General features: G+C 62.5%; 1 protein-coding gene and 1 long non-coding RNA gene across 3 annotated transcripts in view; one reads left to right on the plus strand and one right to left on the minus strand.

Moving 5' to 3' along the window:
- Window positions 1-2,634, minus strand: part of INTS1 (integrator complex subunit 1) — a 29,704-nt gene extending 27,070 nt beyond the window's left edge. For both annotated transcript variants that reach the window (XM_045047415.1, XM_045047414.1), the window contains exons 1-2: window positions 2,355-2,634; window positions 1,530-1,820 (exon numbers count right to left, since the gene is read on the minus strand). In XM_045047415.1, coding sequence (XP_044903350.1) covers window positions 1,530-1,820; window positions 2,355-2,412 — 349 coding nt within the window. In that variant the 5' untranslated portion in view covers window positions 2,413-2,634. The remainder of the gene's footprint in view (window positions 1-1,529; window positions 1,821-2,354) is intronic.
- A 3,837-nt stretch (window positions 2,635-6,471) lies between these two features.
- LOC111558283 lies at window positions 6,472-17,298 on the plus strand. Its single transcript, XR_002739003.2, has 3 exons — window positions 6,472-7,182; window positions 7,550-7,859; window positions 16,123-17,298. It is a non-coding gene; the product is annotated as an uncharacterized LOC111558283 (long non-coding RNA).
- The last annotated feature ends 499 nt before the right edge of the window (window positions 17,299-17,797 follow it).

Here is a 17,797-nt window from a genome sequence, read left to right on the forward strand (position 1 = left end):
AAGCACACAGAGGGAGGCGCTGCTGTCGACTGCTGAGTTCACCAAACGAGGACAGAGTCAGTGATATTCACTGAAGGCTTTCCGCGGGCCAAGGACAGGTGGGCCAGACTCGCTGAAGACCTTGACGTCCCCCACGCCCGGGGCTACGCACAGCTACGTGCGGCCTCCTGTTTGCAAAGTGCCTCATCGCTCAGGATATGCTTTCCACACCGCATTCCACCTGCTCTCCAGAACCACCGTTTACGGGAGACGCACGGCTACTAACGGGGAGAGCCGTGGCCCGGGCAGGAGCCTCAGCCCTGTGTGTGCTTTTAGTGTCCGCCTGCCCTCGCTGCCAGGGGAGGGCGCCTCGGGGCGGGGGGCTGCCGCCCCGCGAGGCTCGGGCCTGGACTGGAGGCCTGACTCGTCTCCCAAAGCGCAGCTGGCCCCACTGTGCCTTCTGCTCCCCGTGGCCCAGGGCTCCCTACCGCCAACCGAATCAGGCACAAGCATCTCTCCGGCGGCCAGCCTCGATTCTCGCCCCGTGCGCTGCCGGGACCTAGCCCGTTCCCGGCACGCTTTCCTCTCCGGAATGCAGGCCTCTGCCTGGCGGTTTACTCCCCAACATCCTCGAGCACCTGTCAAGATCCTAGCCAGCCTTTAAGGCTCACCTGCACCTTACAGTTCCCTCGTGAGGCTTCTCTCTGCCAACACCGTCACGTGAGTACCTGTGTGTTCCAAACCTGGGGCTGGCTGGGTATTTGACGGATCTGATCTACGTGGCCTCATGGAGCAGCTAAAGTTAATCACTGGGAATATGGCACAGAAAAGCAGGAGCGATCTCAGATGCGCGCAGCTCAAAGCCTTTCTGTAAATAACAGAACTAACATACTTTCTCTTGATGTTCACGTCGTAGCGTTTCCTGCCCCGTTGGCGAGGATCACTGAAGCGCGGGCAGAGGGGGACTCCCCAGAACACAGGGCCCCCTCTGGTCTGCCTCGGTGACCGCTGACCCCCAGTGCCCAGAGGGGAGGCGAGCCAAGGACAGAAGCTGCTCACGGAGCATAGTGGCTGGCAGTGCGGCCAGTCATACTCCAAGCCAGCCCCCGCAGAGGGGCTGAAGAGCAGAGAGAGCGAAGCCCATCCGCTTCCCAGCAGACGGCGCACGGGCACAAGCTGGGCGCGCTGCACGGGTGAGGATCCCGAACCGTGGGTCACCCTGACCTCAGAGAAGGCCGCTGAGGCTCACTGCAGCGACGTGCCCGCTGGGGACACCTGCTCCTGCAGCACGCCGGGGCCCGAGACCCCCCTGTGCCAAGCCCTAGCCCGCATTAACACTTCCCGGTCTCCGTCCCCGTCACGAGCTGGCCGGCTCGAGGCGGGTGGAGGCGCCTGCGTGAGAAGCGCTTTGGGGAACAAACTCGCAGAGGACTCCTCTCCACCCTTCCGCCTGTGCCGCACCCACGCTAAGCCTGGAAGTGGCCTCTCCTGAGCCCCCGGCAGACGAGCTGTGGGGCCTGCTCTCCGCCAAGTCCGGACACCGGCTTTACCTTCGATCGGGACCACAGACGGTTCTTTAATCGACGGAGAGATAGCGCGTTTTTCCGCGACTGCAGCCTCAGCCAGGCGCCCCAGGGCACTCAGAGGGGGTGTGGAGGAGAGTTTGGGGCGTTTGGTGAGGCCGGTCAGCGCTGAGGCACCGGCCAAAGCGGCTGCGGCGTCCCGCTTGCGCTCCGAAGGCAGGCCGGAAGGGGCAGGCTTCAGCAGGGTGGACGCCGTTTTCGATTCATTGGCCTGACCCTTTGAGCCCAGAGCAATGAAGTCTCCCGGCGGAGGGTGCCCTGCAGAGAGGGGAGATGGGGACACGTGCACCTTTACACGGTGGTGGTGGTGGGGGGCGGGGAGAGGATGCTGCACAGGGACTCCAACCTCCCGCTTTCTCAGAGGGGCTCAGAGGAGCGGCAGGGCAGGCAAGAAACCAGTTGCCAGCAAGCCCAGGGCAGAGCAGGGTCTGGTGCGGTCAGTCACTGGGTGCTGACTACAGACCAGACCAGACCCCTGCTTTGGGAGCGTCGGCTCACTTGATCCCAACAAGATTGTGACACAGGCACCCGTCCTCTCGCTTTGCAGAGGAGGAAAACGAGGCACCGAGACGTACAGTCACATGCGCCCGGCCACAGCGCTAGGCAGCCCGGCTCCGGCCTGTGCTGCCGCCCGCCCCCGGCCGGCGAGATCCTCAGCTGCTTCTCTGCAGCCTCGGGTGTGCCCCGAGAGGGAGTCCGCCTCCCGGAGGCGGTCGCAGCCGGCCCATCCGCCCAGGGACACCGTTCCAGACCCGACGCCCGGGAACCCGGGCCGCAGGCAGAAGCCCACACCTGAGGGCTTGGCCGCCGCGCTGGGCCTGCGGACCGTCGCGGGCTTGGCCCGGTTCATTCTGTCCCCCTCCCCGCGCTGCTCCTCGCCGCCGCGGTGTCACCCGAGGAGAAGGCCGGCGCCGATCCGCCGTCCCCTCGCTCGCTCATTCATTCATTCGCGCCCGGGCCGTCCGGGGCTGGGGCCTGCGGGCGAAGGGGCCGCGGCCCCGCAGGACGGGGCGACTCGGGGGCCGCGCGGGCCCCGCCTCGGATCCGCCGGGGAGGGATCGGTACCGCCGGCAGCCGCGGCCCGGCCCACACACCACCCGCCCAGCGAACCGCCTCGGCGCCCCAGCCACGGCCGTCCCGGAACCGGAAGCCACCCTTGCCACCCTCGGCACCACGACTTCCAGAACAACCGGAAGCAAAACAGCACGGGTTGGGCGGGAGGCGCCTGCGCGGTGCTTGCAGCGCCCTCTGGCGGCGGGAGGCCGGCCGAACCTCGCTGCCGCCGACCTGAGTGGCACGTGCCCTCTGCAGGTGAGGGTGACGCGGTTCAGGGAGGGGGTCGCGGGGACTCGGAACCGGAGGTGCTGCACCTTCAGGGTCCTGCCCTCCCGTTAGGCTGTCAGAGGCCAGGTTTCTGGGATGCCCGCGTTGGGTCGAAGAGGGAGCCCAGGGCTGCGAATGGGCAGGCACGTCTGCAGCGGGGATCCCAGCCTCAGTTTCCCCGCCCGCACAGCGGGGCACTGCTGCCTCTCCCAGGCCTTTTGATGGCAGAGGAGGTGTCCACCCTCCCGGAGTGAGGCTCCATGGCGACGAAACCCCACGCCCCCCACTCCTATCGGGGGTCACCGTGCGGTCCTCGGGTCTCCGGACGCAGCCCCACCCTGCACCACGCACGAACGAGGCCGGAGCGACTGTCCGGCCCACAGTCTCACTGGCCAGCCAGGTGCCTTCCTCTGTAGAGTGGGCGGCCTGGCGTGAAGGGACAGGCCGTGGGAACCCGGAGCGAGGCGCTTCTACCGGGCCTGAGCTCTGGCAAAGCAGCGGTCTGCAGTTAAGGGACCTTCCTCAGTGGCGGCTGCGGGTAGGGAAGGGCCGAGCCTCAGGGGAGGAGGAGGCAGTGGGGCCCAGGTGAAGACCTGCAAAGGGCGGTCAGTCAGTGTGGACCCGTAGCCAGCTGTGTCCGCAAGGGGCAGTGACCGGACGGGGGAGACGGGCCCACCCTCGTGACGGTCACGTTCACAGGAATGGCTGTGGGTCCCCACGTGTGTCTCAGAAGGACACAGGAGGGCTCACCACTGCAAGCCGTTTAGCGAATGCTCTAAAGCAGGGGGCAAGGGACTTGCTGGCCCCACCGGGGGTCCCTCTGTCAGCCGTGGCTGGTAGAACCGGTGGGCACAGCAGGCACGAGCGAGGATCCTTTGTCACGTGGGGGGGGGGCCCTACTGGGAGCCCAGAGCCGTGCCCCCTGGCGTGGCCAGTGGGGGCCCTTCTGCCAGGGGAGGGAGGCAGCAGTGGGGTCACCTTGCCAAGGGCAGTGGAGGGTGTAACTCAGAAAGCCCATGGGAGGTGCCCGGTGCCCCGTAGCGCCCCCCCCCCCAAAGAGGCGTCACGCTCCCTGCCGTGGTCGTTGTCCTTACTCAGAACCACGGGCCCCCAGAAGCGGCCGGCAGGTCCCGGGAGCTTGGCAGCCCAGGCCCTGCCCTCAGCAGGGGAAGGCTCTAAGGGCCAGGGCTGGAGGGTGGAGCCCTCGTCCTGGGATTGGTGCCGTTATAAGAAGCGCCCGGAGCTGGGAGACTTTTCCCCCACTGCTTCCCCAGCCCCCCAAGATGAGGACCCGACAAGGTGCCGTCTGCAAGCCAGGAGGCGGGCTCCCACCAGACACCAGGGCTGCGGCACCCGGCTCTTGGACTCCCGGCCTCCAGAACCATGATGAGGAAATGTTTGCTCTTTGGCCCCCACCTGGTACCACGCCGTAGCCACCGCAGCCGAGACCCGGTCCGAAGCCCTCCTTCTGCCCACAGCAGGAGCGCACCTGCTTCTCTGGGGTGGGAGAGGGACGTGGGCCCTCATTCCAGCAGGTGGCCGTGACTCACAGTGCAGAGGCCGCCGGAGGCCTGGCAGCCACACCGGCCCGCAGCCCCCCCACGTTCAGTCCCTGCCCTGCGGGAACGCCAGGACCCCGGGCCGGCGCCCTGTGCGTGGGCTGGGAGGACAGGGTCACCGCCTGGTCCTCGGTCCTCAGCGTGGGCACGGAGTAGGGCTCAGAGCGGAAGGGCGGCCGCTGCACCCGGCGAGGACAGACACCAACAGGTGCTGGCCAAGATGTGGCCCGGCGGTGGGAAGGGGCCGGGCTGCCACGGGGCCCTGCCAGAGTGCTCCCGAGCATGCACCCCAGAGAACTGGAAATGCTCAGATAAACGCCTTGCACACCCATGTTCCCGGCGACACTGTTCGCACCAGGCAGAAGGTAGAAGCAAACGTCTAGCAACGGATGAACGGATAAACAGAAAGTGGTCTGTCCCCATGGTGGAATACTATTCAGCCATAAAGAGGAAGGAAACACGATCCACGGCACGAAGAAGCTCAAAAACATGCCATGCACAAAAGACCACACATTGTCTGGTTCCATTGATATGAAAAACCTAGGACAGGCAAATCCCCAGAGACGGAAAGCAGATTAGCGGGCACTGGGGGTGGGGAGGGCAGTGGGTGAGCGGGCACAGGGTTTCTCTCCAGGTGATAGAAACGCGTGGAATTTGAGGGTGGTTCTGGATGCACAACGCGTGAAAACACCAAAAGCCTCCAAATCACACACTTCAAAATGGTAAATGTTACGGTTTGTAGCCCAATACAGTTATCGAGAAAAGAGCCAGGAAAAACTTACTTGTCTCCAACCTCGCTGATGTATAATTGGCAAAATTTGTGGGTATTTAAGGTACGACGTGCGACGTTTGATATGTGTACGCTTTGCGAAGCGATTATTACAATCCAGCTGATTAGCGTTCCCTTGTTCTCACACAGTTACATAGTTTTGGAGGGCAGTGAGGTTTTGAAACAAAGTTGTCTGAGACGCCAGCCTCTGTGCCCGCTCTGGAGCCTGCCGTGCCCACTTCCCTCCCCGTCGCTGGGATGGCGGCTCCTGGAACCCGCCCGCCGCTCCTGCTGAGCTCCAAGCTGTGACTCAGCCACTGTGCCACCTGACGGGGGGGTGGGGGTGCAGAGACAGACCACCGCTGCTGCCCTGCCCAGAGTGCAGACCCTCGAGCAAGGTGGTGACCGTTGTTCTTTTAAGCCCCTGAAGCCTAAATAAAATTTGAGGGCCGCCCGGGTGGCTCATTCAGCAAGTGTCCAGCTTGGGTTCGGCACACAAGATGATCTCACGATTCGTGGGTTCAAGCCCCACATCGGGCTCTGCACTGATGGCACAGAGCCTGCCTGGGATTCTCTGTCTCCCTCTGCCCCGCCTTCGCTTGCATGCTCTCTCTCTCTCTCTCTCTCTCTCTCTCTCTCTCTCTCTCTCTCTCTCTCAAAATAAATAAACGACAAAAAAGGAATCCTTTAAAACAAGTCGGGGGACGTATTGTCAGAATTTGCAAGAATAGTACCGAGTACTAGACAGCCTTCATCCTGAAACCCTGAACATTGCTCTATCCCTTTCTCTCCATCCATTCGTAATTTTTTCCTGAACCATTTAAGAATGAGTAGCAGAAGATTCCTTTTCACCCGTAAACGCTTGAGTGTGTATTTCCAGAAAACAAGGAATTGTCTTATGCAATAACCACGCTATTGTCAACATCAAGACGTTAACATCAAAGCAATGCTTTTCATTAATCTACGGCTTTATCAAGCCCCAATCCACTGTTCCAGCAATATCTTTAGGGCAGAGACAATCCAAGATTCTGCATTGCGTTCCATGGCCCTATCCCCCCACCCCCAACCCACCCCCACCCTTGTAGCCTTTCTTCTGGAATAGTCCCTGAGCCCTCCTAGGTAATTCACGACATTGGCTTTTTTCTTTCTCTCTTTCTTTCTTTTAATTTTAGAGTGAGAGAGAGAGAGAGCAAGCTGGAAAGGAAGGCAGAGAGAGAGAGAGAGAGAAAATCCCAATCAGGCTCAATGCTCAGTGCAGAGCCCAACATAGGACTCGATCCCACCACCCCGGGATCGTGACCTAAGCAGAAATCAAGAGTCAGACACTCAACTGACCGAACCACCCAGGTGCCCCGACATTGACATTTTGGAAGGGTCCAGGCCTGTTCCTGTGTAGAATTCCCCCCAATTCGGGCTTGTCTGCTGGTTCACAATTAGGCTCAGCTTACACATTTCCGGCAGGGATAGTGCAGAGACGCTAACTTCTTCCCCGTCGGTAGTCACGTGACCTTACGTGTAACTTATCTCACTCCTGGCAATAACTTGATTACTTGGTTCGAGGGATGTCTGCTGGATTTCTCCCGTCTTTCACCCTCCAAACGTCCAGCCACTCAGTTTCAGCTTCCTTGCTGACCTGTGCCCGACGCCATCACGATGACCACAGTTGGCGGGAGGCGCATTTGTGCTTGTCTCGTCCTCCCGCGTCCTCGTCCTATGCCGGGGAGAGCTGCCCTCCCCTCCCCCCCACCCCCGCCCCCAGCGCTGGCCCATGACCTTCCCCTGAGGATGGACTGTGGATTCCTCATCCAGCAGATTCGATCCTTCGCTATCATTATTTATCGCAGGCACAAGACACTCCAGATCTCGACAGTGGGGTCCCGCGAGGCTGGCTTGTCGTCTTCTGACGCGACTCCATCGTGAGCGAAGCTTGTCCTTACTTTTCGAAGCCACCGAGTGTGGAGGTTGTTTGGTACAGACGGCTGGGCTGGGCGGGTGGGAGGAGAGACGGAGGGGAGGCAGGTCACGGGAGAGGGGCAGGTGCCGGGCGAGCCCCGGGCAGGGGGCTGGGTTTGAGCGTCTGCTCCCACCGCCGACGGCTGCCAGCTTCCCCACCTGCCCTTCCAGGCTGCCCCGGGGAGCGTAGGGGAAGAGCCTCCTCCAGGCTTCCCCGGGCGGGCGGAGCTGGGCCGTTGCGGGCGGCAGGGGCCGGGAGGAGGGCAAGAGGGGCCAAAGCAGAGCCAGACTCCCGAGTCTGCCGAGGTTCTGCCCAGTGCCAACCGCGTGCGGGGGGAGATGGGAGAAAGTGGGCTGTGCCCGACCTCTGACCTCTGACCCAGGATTGGAGACGCAGGCTCTGGCTTGACCACCCTGGAGGCGGTTTTCTTTGCGAAGAAGCTCGCCCTTGGGGGGTCCCAGGGTCTGGACGCAGGGGGACCGCCTCTGCCCAGGTCCTGCAGACCTCCCCGCCCAGGACCCGCCACCGCGTGCTGCCTGCAGGACCCCCGGAAACACGCCCCTCTTCTGCCTCAAAACCTCCCAGCCCCACCCCTTCCTCCGAGAAGCCCTCCGGGTTCCCTCCCCGGGCAGGCCGTGCTGCTCTTCTGCCACTGCGTCCGCCACAGAAGCTGCACCCTGGACTCCGCCGAGGTACGTGGCGGGGGGGGGGCTCGCGGGGGACACTGAGGCGGCCCCGTCCCAGAACCGAGTGCAGGGGCCTCGGCCGGGCCCAGGGGTCTGCCTTCCACGACCTCCCGTGGGTGCCAACACAGGTGCCTCCCTGAGACGCACTGTGTCGCGTCCCGGGGCTGCCGTGGCAAACGCCGCAGACCGAGGCCCAAACCGCGGGGGATTATTCTCTGCAGGTGCGGGGGGGGGGGGCCCGAGTCGGAGGTCAAGGTGTCAGGGCCGCGCTCCGGCTCCGGGGGAGGGTCCTTCCGCGTCCCTCCGGCTCCCGGCGGCAGCTGGCGCTCGTCGCTCGCTCAGGGAGGAGCTGGCATCCCCAGCCCTTGCCGCCTCTTTCCGTGGCCTCTGCGTCCGTGTCTCCCCTGTCCTGTCAGTGGCTGAGGGCCGCCCTGATCCAGGGTGATCTCAGACCCTTACCTGACTCAGACCGTCAAAGACCGCTTCCAAATGTGGCCCGACAGTGTTGGGCCACCGCCCGGGTAGCGTGGGCGTGTGTCCCTGGCTGCCACCTGCCGGCGCCTCATGGGGCTCTGCTCTCTGGACTCTGCTCTTGCTGTTTCCCACGTCAGAAGCCCCCCACTCCCACGTCGGGAGCCCCCTCCACTCCCACATCAGGAGCTGCCCCCCCTACATCAGGAGCCCCCCCCCGCACTCCCACGACAGAAGCCCCACCCCTGCACTCCCACGTCAGGAGCCCCCCCACTCCTACGTCAGGAGCCCCCCCCCGCAGTCCCATGTCAGGAGCCCCCCACTCCCACGTCAGGAGCCCCCCCACTCCCACGTCAAGAGCCCCCCACTCCCACGTCAGGAGCCCCCCCATGTCAGGAGCCCCCCCCACTCCCACTCCTACATCAGAGCCCCCCCCACATCAGGAGTCCCCCACTACCACGTCAGGAGCTGCCCCCCCATGTCAGGAGCCCCCCCCCCCACTCCCACGACAGGAGCCCCACCCCTGCACTCCCACGTCAGGAGCCCCCCACTCCCACTCCCATGTCAGGAGCCTCCCCCCACTCCCACTCCCACATCAGAGCCCCCCCACTCCCACGTCAGGAGCCCCCCCACGTCAGGAGCCCCCCCTGCAGTCCCACATCAGGAGCCCCCCCACATCAGGAGCCCCCCCACTCCCACGTCAGGAGCTGCCCCCCGCACGTCAGGACCCCCCCTCCCCGCACTCCCACGACAGGAGCCCCACCCCTACACTCCCACGTCAGGAGCCCCCCACTCCCACTCCCACGTCAGGAGCCACCCACTCCCACTCCCATGTCAGGAGCCTGCCCCCACTCCCACTCCCACATCAGAGCCCCCCCTCCCATAGCCGCCCTTATCCATCACCGGTCTTTGCTCGTGTGGCCTTCTTCCTTCGCCCCCACACCCACGGCCCCAACGCCCCTGGACCTAGCTGGCACCTGACAACCTCCTGTCACTGCTGAACCGCTGTTCGTCTCCCAGTGGGTGGCCCGCAGCACTGTCCTTGCGGCCTCCTGCTGCATCCAAGGGCCACCCGCCAGGACCAAGGAACAGCACCCACAGGGCGAGGTCCCGGTCAGGGAAGCCGGGAGCATCGGGAGCTGGCACAGGCCTGAGGGGCGCGTCAGGGGGGCAGCCGCGTTCATCTTTACCGCGTCCCAGGGTCATGGCGAGAACCGTACCCGCACCTGGCCCCGACCTGGCGACTGGTGGTACAGATGACACCAAGGCCGGGGGGGGGGGGGCATTCCCTGCAGCAGGGACCAGGCGGGCAGCTCCTCCCAGAAGCTGAAATGCCAGGCTGGGTGGCCGCAGGGTGAGGGAGGGACGGAGGTAAACAGGGACCTGCCAGTCCCCCAGGGGAGACGGTGAGAGTGGCGGGCCCGCAGCTGCCTGTGGCCTAACTGCCTCCGGGCCAGGAAGCAGCTGGGGCGCGGGCCGGTCAGTGTCCCCAGCCCCAGCCCAGGCCTGGCCCTTCCCGGCGCTCTGGGTGGGGGGACGGGGAGAGGAGACCCAGGGCTCCCCGGGGCGCTGGTCAGTTCCCAACTACCTCGCCCACTAAATTTAGAAACTGCTTCACCCCTGCCGGAAGCCCCACCAGTCTGGTGCCTGAGTCTCAAAGCCATGAGTCAGCGGTTATCAGGACCTAGATGCCCGTGTGCTGGGGGGGAGGGGGGGCTGGGGCAAGTTCGGAGACCCGTCTATGCTCAGGCGGAGGTTTCTGGAATTTCCTCTGCTAGCGAACAGTCCGTTGCAGAGCCTGGGACGCCGGAATCCGCCCGCGAGACGCCCCTGCGGTGAGGCTGGAGGGCTGCGTGCGAGGGGGCCGTAGGGACCCCGCTCTGCCAGTGCCCAGGAAGGCCGGGGCCCTGGCAGCCGGGCCGAGCGGTGTGATATCTGAGACTCGGCCGGGCAGCGAGCGGAAGCTCCGGGGAGGCAGCCTCTGGCTGGAGGCGGGAAGTACTTTCCAACAATTGTCTGAAAATAGAACGGGCTGGCTCACGAGGAAATGAGTCCCCCGTCACGGGAAGGGAGCAAGCAGCCGCAGGAACAGGCACGGGAATCCGAGCTCTCTGACCCCGGGAGGCCCCGAGTCCTGGGTTTCTCACCTGCGGGCACCCCCAAGTGTTCGGGGGGGGGGTAGAGGTAGAGGAAGCAGGACTGGGGTCCAGGCACCTAGCACCCAAACGTGCTGCCGGGAGGAAACACTGGTGGTGGCAGAGAGCAGTTTCTCCGGGACCCCGGGTGCGCAGAGCAGAGTCGCTGCGGGGAACACGCCTGGTCCCATGGCAACTGTGCCCCTCTGGCCGGGCGTCCGTTTCCCTTTGTCCTCAATTAGGGTCAGGGTAGAGGCCCTCGATGTCACACGCTGATGCCCCAAGGCTCAGGAGCTCGTGCTCTGGAGACCCCACCCCGCGTAACCCACACTCCCGGGACCCAGGCTGAGGCTGAGTTCGGGGCCGCCCAGCTCTGGGCTCCGGGGTGAAAACGCAGGGGAGCCGGCTGTGGTCTCCCCACCCCTGCAAGCCTTTGAGGGGGCACACTCGTGTCAGCCACAAAGGGCAGGGCAGATAAAAGCTGGGTGCCCCCGGGGCCCCTCTGCATGGCTTGTCTCTGTGGGACCCGGGGCTTCTGGGGGACACAGTTTAGGAACCAGGGCAAGCAGGGCCGTGGACTAAGGAGTAGGGAATCCCTTCGCCCAGCTAGCACCTCACCCACATTCCAAAGTTTCCCCTGGAAAGGCTGAAGCTGCAGAGGGGACGTAGAGTTTTTTGTTTTTTGTGTTTCTTTTTTTTTAATTAAAAAAATGTATTTATTTATTTGAGAGAGAGAGAGGCAGAGAGAATGTGAGACACAGAATCCGAAGCAGCTCCGGGCCCCGAGCTGTCAGCACAGAGCCCGACGCGGGGCTGGAACTCACGAACCGTGAGATCGTGACCTGAGCCCAAGTCAAGAGTTGGAGGTTCAACCAGCTGAGCTCCCCAGGCACCCCTAGGCTTTCTTTGGTGGGAGCTCTTGGGGACACCCTGTGACCGGTCAGCAGTGGGGGGGGGGCAGAGGCCAAGGGCACGGGGCTGGGTAGTGATCGCAGCCCACGTCAGGCAGGACTGAAAGGAGGCATGGATGGGGAAAGTCTCGTCCCCCAGATGCGGCATCTCCTCAGGGGATGACAGTCCCTTGGCCTGTGCCCCCTCCTTCTCTCTTGGTCCGGGGGCTGGGTGGGAGTGGGGTGGGAGTGGGGTGGGGTGGGAGGGACCCAGAGCAGTGACTGCAGCCCTCCCGCCCTGCACAGCACAGACCTGACTTCACACTTTGTCTCACTGTCCCTATAAGCCCTCCAAGTGTCCCCAGTGCTGTCCTATTGGGGGCGGGGGGGGGGGGCTACATGTGGTTTTCTTTCCTTGTTTGGGATTCAAGTTTTCTGCAAAGAGCATATTAGTAGGTTTGAAATGAGAAAAAGACCCTCATTCGCTTTTCTTAAAAGTAAATAAATACGTAAAATAAACGTCCGAGGAATTCCACGCGGTGTCCTGACGGCAGCCGCAGCCCGTGTTTCCTTCGCAGAAAAGTGCCACCACACACTCGTCCTGCGCCCCGCGCCCTGACTTTCGGTGCAGACATTCTGGTCAGGGACAAGGTGTCCCAGGTTGGGGCGGGTCCAAAGTGACCTCGGGCTCAGTGGAGGCCCCCAAAGGAGCGTCCAGATCTTGGCATCTTGACGTCAGGTGCAAATTGGCGTTTCTCGTGGTATCGATCATTTACAACCGACGGTTCCACCGGATCCTCTGCTGTGATGTGTTACGGCCGGGTCGACGGGGCTCGGCTGGGTGCTTCTCGTCCTCGAGCGTCCCTGCTCACCGGCTCGTGACTCGGGCTTCCGCACCACGTGGCTCTGGGTTCCCAGAGCTGCTTTGCGCCGTGATGCATTAAAATAAGAAAGATACGTCCGTCTTCCCCCCGGGTTCCTAAAAGCCTTGGTGTTTCCTGAATGGTGCGAACATCTTTTGTCATCCCCGATGAGCCCGCCCTGACCTTACCCGAGTTTGCGTTCAGGAGGTGACTGCTGGTGGGACTGTCAGCTTCGGGGGCGGGGGAAGGCCGTGACCGTGGCCTGTGTGATTAGAGGCCTGGGCCTCCAGGGAGGGGGCGGAGGCGGCCGCTCCGGGGCGATGGGCAAACCCAAGGATGTGGAGGATGTGCCGCGGGGGCGGCGGCCTGGGCAGGGCGCAAAGGCCCTCGTCCCTCTTCTCTTTTCTGGTCCATGCGTGTCCTCCTCTGATGCGTGTCCTCCTCTGACTGTTCCTGCCCTGTTTCCTTTACGGTAACGCTGTCACCCTACGCGTGACGCTCTCACATGGTGAGCAGCACTGTGATGGCTTCCATCGCAGAGAATTACTGACCCCGAATCTGTCGTCAGCCGGGCAGCAACGGGCGCAGCCTGGGGACCCGGGACTTGCGCTGGCGTCCGGGGACACGGGGGCAGCTTGGGGACGGAGCCCCTCACCTGTGCTCTGTGCCGGTGCCTCGTGGAGACGGAACTGAATCGTGCGACGCCCAGCCGGGGCTGGAGAGCGGGAGAAATGGTTGGCGTTTGGGAAAACGCGACGATTTGTTTCGCGACCCGGCCTTCGCGACGCCGGACGTGACGCCCGCCGTCCTCTGTCGGCCAAGGCCGTGGGGAAGGTCTGTCCAGGCTCCTGGTGGGAAGGCACCGTCCCGGCATCCCCAGAAGGTGCGGCTTGCTGTGGTCACGGAGCTTGGCGACGCTCCGTAACGTGGAGACGGCAGAGCCCCTGTGCCCGGCTCCTCGGAAGGGTCTGGTGAATGCACAGTAAGTACCTCCCCCGGGGTGTGGGGCACGAGAGCGAGAGAATCCGCGGCTGCTCATCGATACCGCTGCGGTCGTTTGGGGGCCAGCGAGTCCCGCTGTGACTTCCACGTCCCGCTAGTCACATTCGGTGCCAGACCATTCTCTGTCTGAGGGGCCTGCTGGCAGCCGACAGGCTGGAGATTCTACCAGGAGGCAGCAGGAACCTGGCCGGACTGCAGAGAGGACGGACCTGCCGCCCCGGGCAGGTGGGAGGGGTCGGGAGAAGTTTGTTCTTCAGGAATCTTGACCCGGTTGCTCTCAGAGTGTTGACCGGAAGTCAACTTTATTACTTCTTCAATACCATCATCCTGGCGACGGGGGTCTTTTCGTTTGGGAGCGTTCGGCAGCTCGTTGGGAGCTCGCTGCGTCTGACCTCAGGCCGTCCTCCTCCCAGTTTAGGGACGTGGAGGCAGGCTCGGAGATGGGGCGTCCCGCCCAAGGCCACGCAGCCGCCCAGTGCCAGGGTGCTCCCTCCGGACCTGCGGTGAGGGAGGGGCCCCTCTCCCCCCACTAGCGGGAGAAAGATGGTTTCCAGACTGGCCCCTCCCCAAGCCGCGCCGACCCAGTCCTCCACCCCAGAAGTGAGCCGGGGACAAGCAGACAGCCACCCCCGAGTCACCCGGTAGCCATCGCTGCTTCCTGGCAGAGGACCCAGGGTTGGGGGGCGGGGGGCTCCGCTGCAGGGAAACGGGTGGGACCCGCACGCGCTGCTGGGGACGGGCTGAGGCCCTGGAGACTCCCCAGCGAGGCTGAGGACGGGCCCTGAGAGCAGGTGGACCCCGGCCGAGGCAGAGCTGCCGGCTCCCCGGGCGCGGGGAGGGGGGCTTCCCCGGCCAAGCTTCATCCTCCGGGGCAGTCGTGGCCGGGAGGGCCGAGGAAGGGGCGTCGCGAGCACCAGCACCGCCTGCCCTGCGCTGACGCATGACTCATCCGTTCCGGGTCAGCAAACATCCGCCTGCAAAGGCTTCCCCCTCACAGGGCGTGGGGCGCAAACACCCCGCCCCGCTGACTTCCCAGAGGGCCCGGCTCGCCCGCCCTACCTTGTCCCCCAGGCCCGGCTGTCCGAGGTCCAACCCCCACCTTTCCGGGGCCAGGGTGCCCCCTCGGGGGGGGGGGGGCTGGAGTTGGCCTGGCCCCTGCGTCTCCTCTTCTCCCGGAGGAGTCAAACTCGGGGCCTCGGGGTCCTTCCCGTTCCCCGGACCTCCGCCAGGGCCACCTGAGTCCGCCGCGCTGCCAACGTGTGATTCTCTGGAAGGAGGGCGGGGCCGCGCGCACAGGGGTCGAGGGGCAGGTGGCGCCTCTCGCCGGGGCTCCCCGGGGGCTCTGACGGGCGCTTTATCTGGTGCGGGCAGACGCTCGTTCTGACCTTGTCCTTCCTGCGGCGTCCGCCTGGCAGGTACAGACAGACACACGAACACACGGGGGTCTCCCTCCCTCCTGGCGCCGCAGGTGGCGCAGGCCACCCACTCACGCGGCGCTCACGAGACTCACGCGCCCGCGCACGTGACCTGGCGTGTGCCTCGCGTGGGGCGCCCGGGTGCCCGCGTCCCGCCGCTCACCTGGCCGATCCCTTAGCGAGGACGTGGCCGCCTCACCTTTTGCTGTCACGACCGGCGTCCCCGCGATGAGCCGCGCACGCCCCAGGTCTCACACGTGAGCAGGTGCGCCTGTGGTAGCCAGCCCTGGGAGGGGGGAGGCCGGGTCTGGGGACGGGCAGGGTCTCCGGGGAAGGAGCCCCCGGATTCCCCTCCTGCACCCCCACCGGCGGCCGCGGCCGCCTGCTCCCCACGCCTTGCCTGACGGCGACGCCTGACTCTGGATTCTGATGACTGCGAAATGGGATTTCGATACCGTGTTAACGTGCACCGCTCTGATCACACTCAGCTTTCTCTGTGTTTGTCATTTTATGTTTTTTCCTGAGGGATCTGTTCATATCCTCTGCCACTTTTTATCGCTTCCTTTTATAATCCTAGGAGCCTTTTGTAGATCAGGGGGGTAGACCTTTGTGATGTGGGTTGCCAATATTTTTCCCTAGTGTATACTTTGTGTTGTGACTTCGCTTATGGTGATTTTTGCCTTAAATCTTTTTTAGTGTGTCTGGGGGTTTATTTTAGAGAGAAAGAGCAGGTGAGCAGGAGAGAGGGGCATAGAGAGAGAAAGAGAGAGAAAAAAAAAATCTTAAGCACAATCCATGCTTAGCATGGTGATGTGGGGCTTGATCCCATGACCCTGGGATCATGACCTGAGCTGAAATCAAGAGTCGGAGGCTCAACCGACTGAGCCACTCAGGCGCTCCCAGGGCCTGGGTCTCTAATTGTGATTTAAAAACATTTTTCCTGCTCCAAAGTTTTCTAAGGAGTCATTCGTGTTTTCTGCAAATATTTTAATGTTTTTTTAATTCATTTTTTATTGCAGGAAAATATTTATAAGGTTTACTATTTTTTTTTTAAGTTTATTTACTTATTTTGAGAGAATGAGAGCAGGGAGGGGCAGAGAGAGAGAGAGAATCCCAAGCAGGTTCCGGGCTGTCCTTGCAAAGCCTGACGTGAGGCGTGAACTCACGAACTGTGAGATCATGACCTGAGCTGAAACCAAGGGTCGGACGCTTAACTGACTGGGCCACCCAGGCGCCCCAAGATTTCCATTTTCACCCCTTTTAAGCGCACAGCTGAGTGGCACCCAGTACGTTCTCGTTGTTGTGCAAGCGTTTCCACAGCCCATTTCCAGAAGGTTTTCATCACTTACCGGCTTCTTCTTAAGAACGTCAGGTCTCTGGTCCATTGGAAATGTACAATACTGATGTGCGGTGAGGACCTCTTTTTGCAAATGGTCGTCACGCCGTTTCTACGTGACTCATTGAAAAACCCACCTTCCTTCTATTTTTCTGAGCCCGTTTTACAGTTGGGGAAACTGAGGCCAGGACTGTGCAGTGAGGAGTGCCCGGGTCACACCTGCACCCTCCACCTCGTCCCAGCCGCCCAGGGTCCGGCTCTTCCTGCCTTCGGGGAGCTGATGTGGGAGAACCTCGGAGCTGCTCTCAGAAACCAAACGTTCTAGAAGACGCTGAGGTCCAGATAGGGGGAAGTGGACTCGAGGAACCAAATCGTTCACAACCCGAGGGGCCGGCAGCCCCAGCTTTCCTCTGAGGAGGCCCCTTGCACATCCCAGGGGACGTCGGGGCGGGGGTGGGGGATCGACCCTGGAGCGATGGGCCGGTGTAGAGGTGGTCAGCAAACACCCGTGTGCCCGGTTAGCCCCCGAGGCCCGGCACGCCCAGTGAGAACGAGGTCGCTCAGGAAGAGGCCCATTTCTCCAGGCGGCTTCCTGAATGCCAAGCCACACTGCGGCGCTAACCGTGGACCACAGGCCCACAAACTTCCTGGCACTCTCTCCTGCCTGTTTCCTAGAATCCCCCCCACAAGGCAACTGAGGCTCTTGAACGCCCCTCAGCAGGTGCAGCCGTGCCCACGGGAGGCCTGTGGTCGCCCCCAGAGCCCTGGCGAGTTTCCTCCGCTCTTCGTCCGGAACTCAGACGTGCAGCCTCTTTGAGGCAGCTCGCTTTTTCTGCAAGACGGACCCAGGAACGGTCAAGGGGCTCAGCCTCCCATCCTAGTGCTGGGGGGGGGGTGGCGTTGGTGGGCTGGCGGGCCACGTGACTTGGGAGGCGCCAGACATCCCTACCTAACAGAAGTAAATAAAACCAACGGATGGCCAAAGCCGTCATTGTTGAGTTTGTTGTGTATACACCAAAAAGACAGTTGGCAAAGCCGGGAACACTCAAACCAAAACACAGAAGGGGGCTTGGGGGTGTCCTTAGGGAGCGGCTTCTATGGTGAGAAAGCAGTGTTCATTCTCCACAGGGACTGGTTTTCGCATCAGAATTTTCCTCAACGGCAGGGAATTGGTTAGCGGTCCTCTCACATCAACCTCGGGAAAGAGAGGAAGCTTTGCTCTGATTTTCAGAGGCACAATCAAGAAATGACTTGGGTCGGGGCGCCTGGGTGGCGCAGTCGGTTAAGCGTCCAACTTCAGCCAGGTCACGATCTCGCGGTCCGTGAGTTTGAGCCCCGCGTCGGGCTCTGGGCTGATGGCTCAGAGCCTGGAGCCTGTTTCCAATTCTGTGTCTCCCTCTCTCTCTGACCCTCCCCGGTTCATGCTTTGTCTCTCTCTGTCCCAAAAATTAATAAACATTGAAAAAAAAATTAAAAAAAAAAAAGAAAGAAATGACTTGGGCCAACTTAGCCTTGCAAAGTCCGCTACCTCAGCTTCGTTGGTATGACCAAACTGGTGGTGTCTGTTCAGGGAGTTTGCAAGGTGGGTCTCTGTTTGTTTTGGATTTTGACAGAGGGGTCCCCTTTCTGGTGGCTCTGTCAGTGGGGTTCCCTCACCTTCAGACTTGCTGAGTCCTCAGGCCCAAGGGCCGTGGTCGCAGTCTCCATCATTTCTGTGGTTCTTGTTGATTTCATCCAGGGGATTGGTCCTAATGGGTACCATTTGGCACACCAGGAGCTGCCTACCGCATTTCAAACCCTGGAGAGTGTACAAGGTAGTGGAGAGCCCAGCA

Source organism: Felis catus, chromosome E3 (genome assembly GCF_018350175.1).
Source record: "Felis catus isolate Fca126 chromosome E3, F.catus_Fca126_mat1.0, whole genome shotgun sequence".
Lineage (NCBI taxonomy): Eukaryota > Metazoa > Chordata > Mammalia > Carnivora > Felidae > Felis > Felis catus.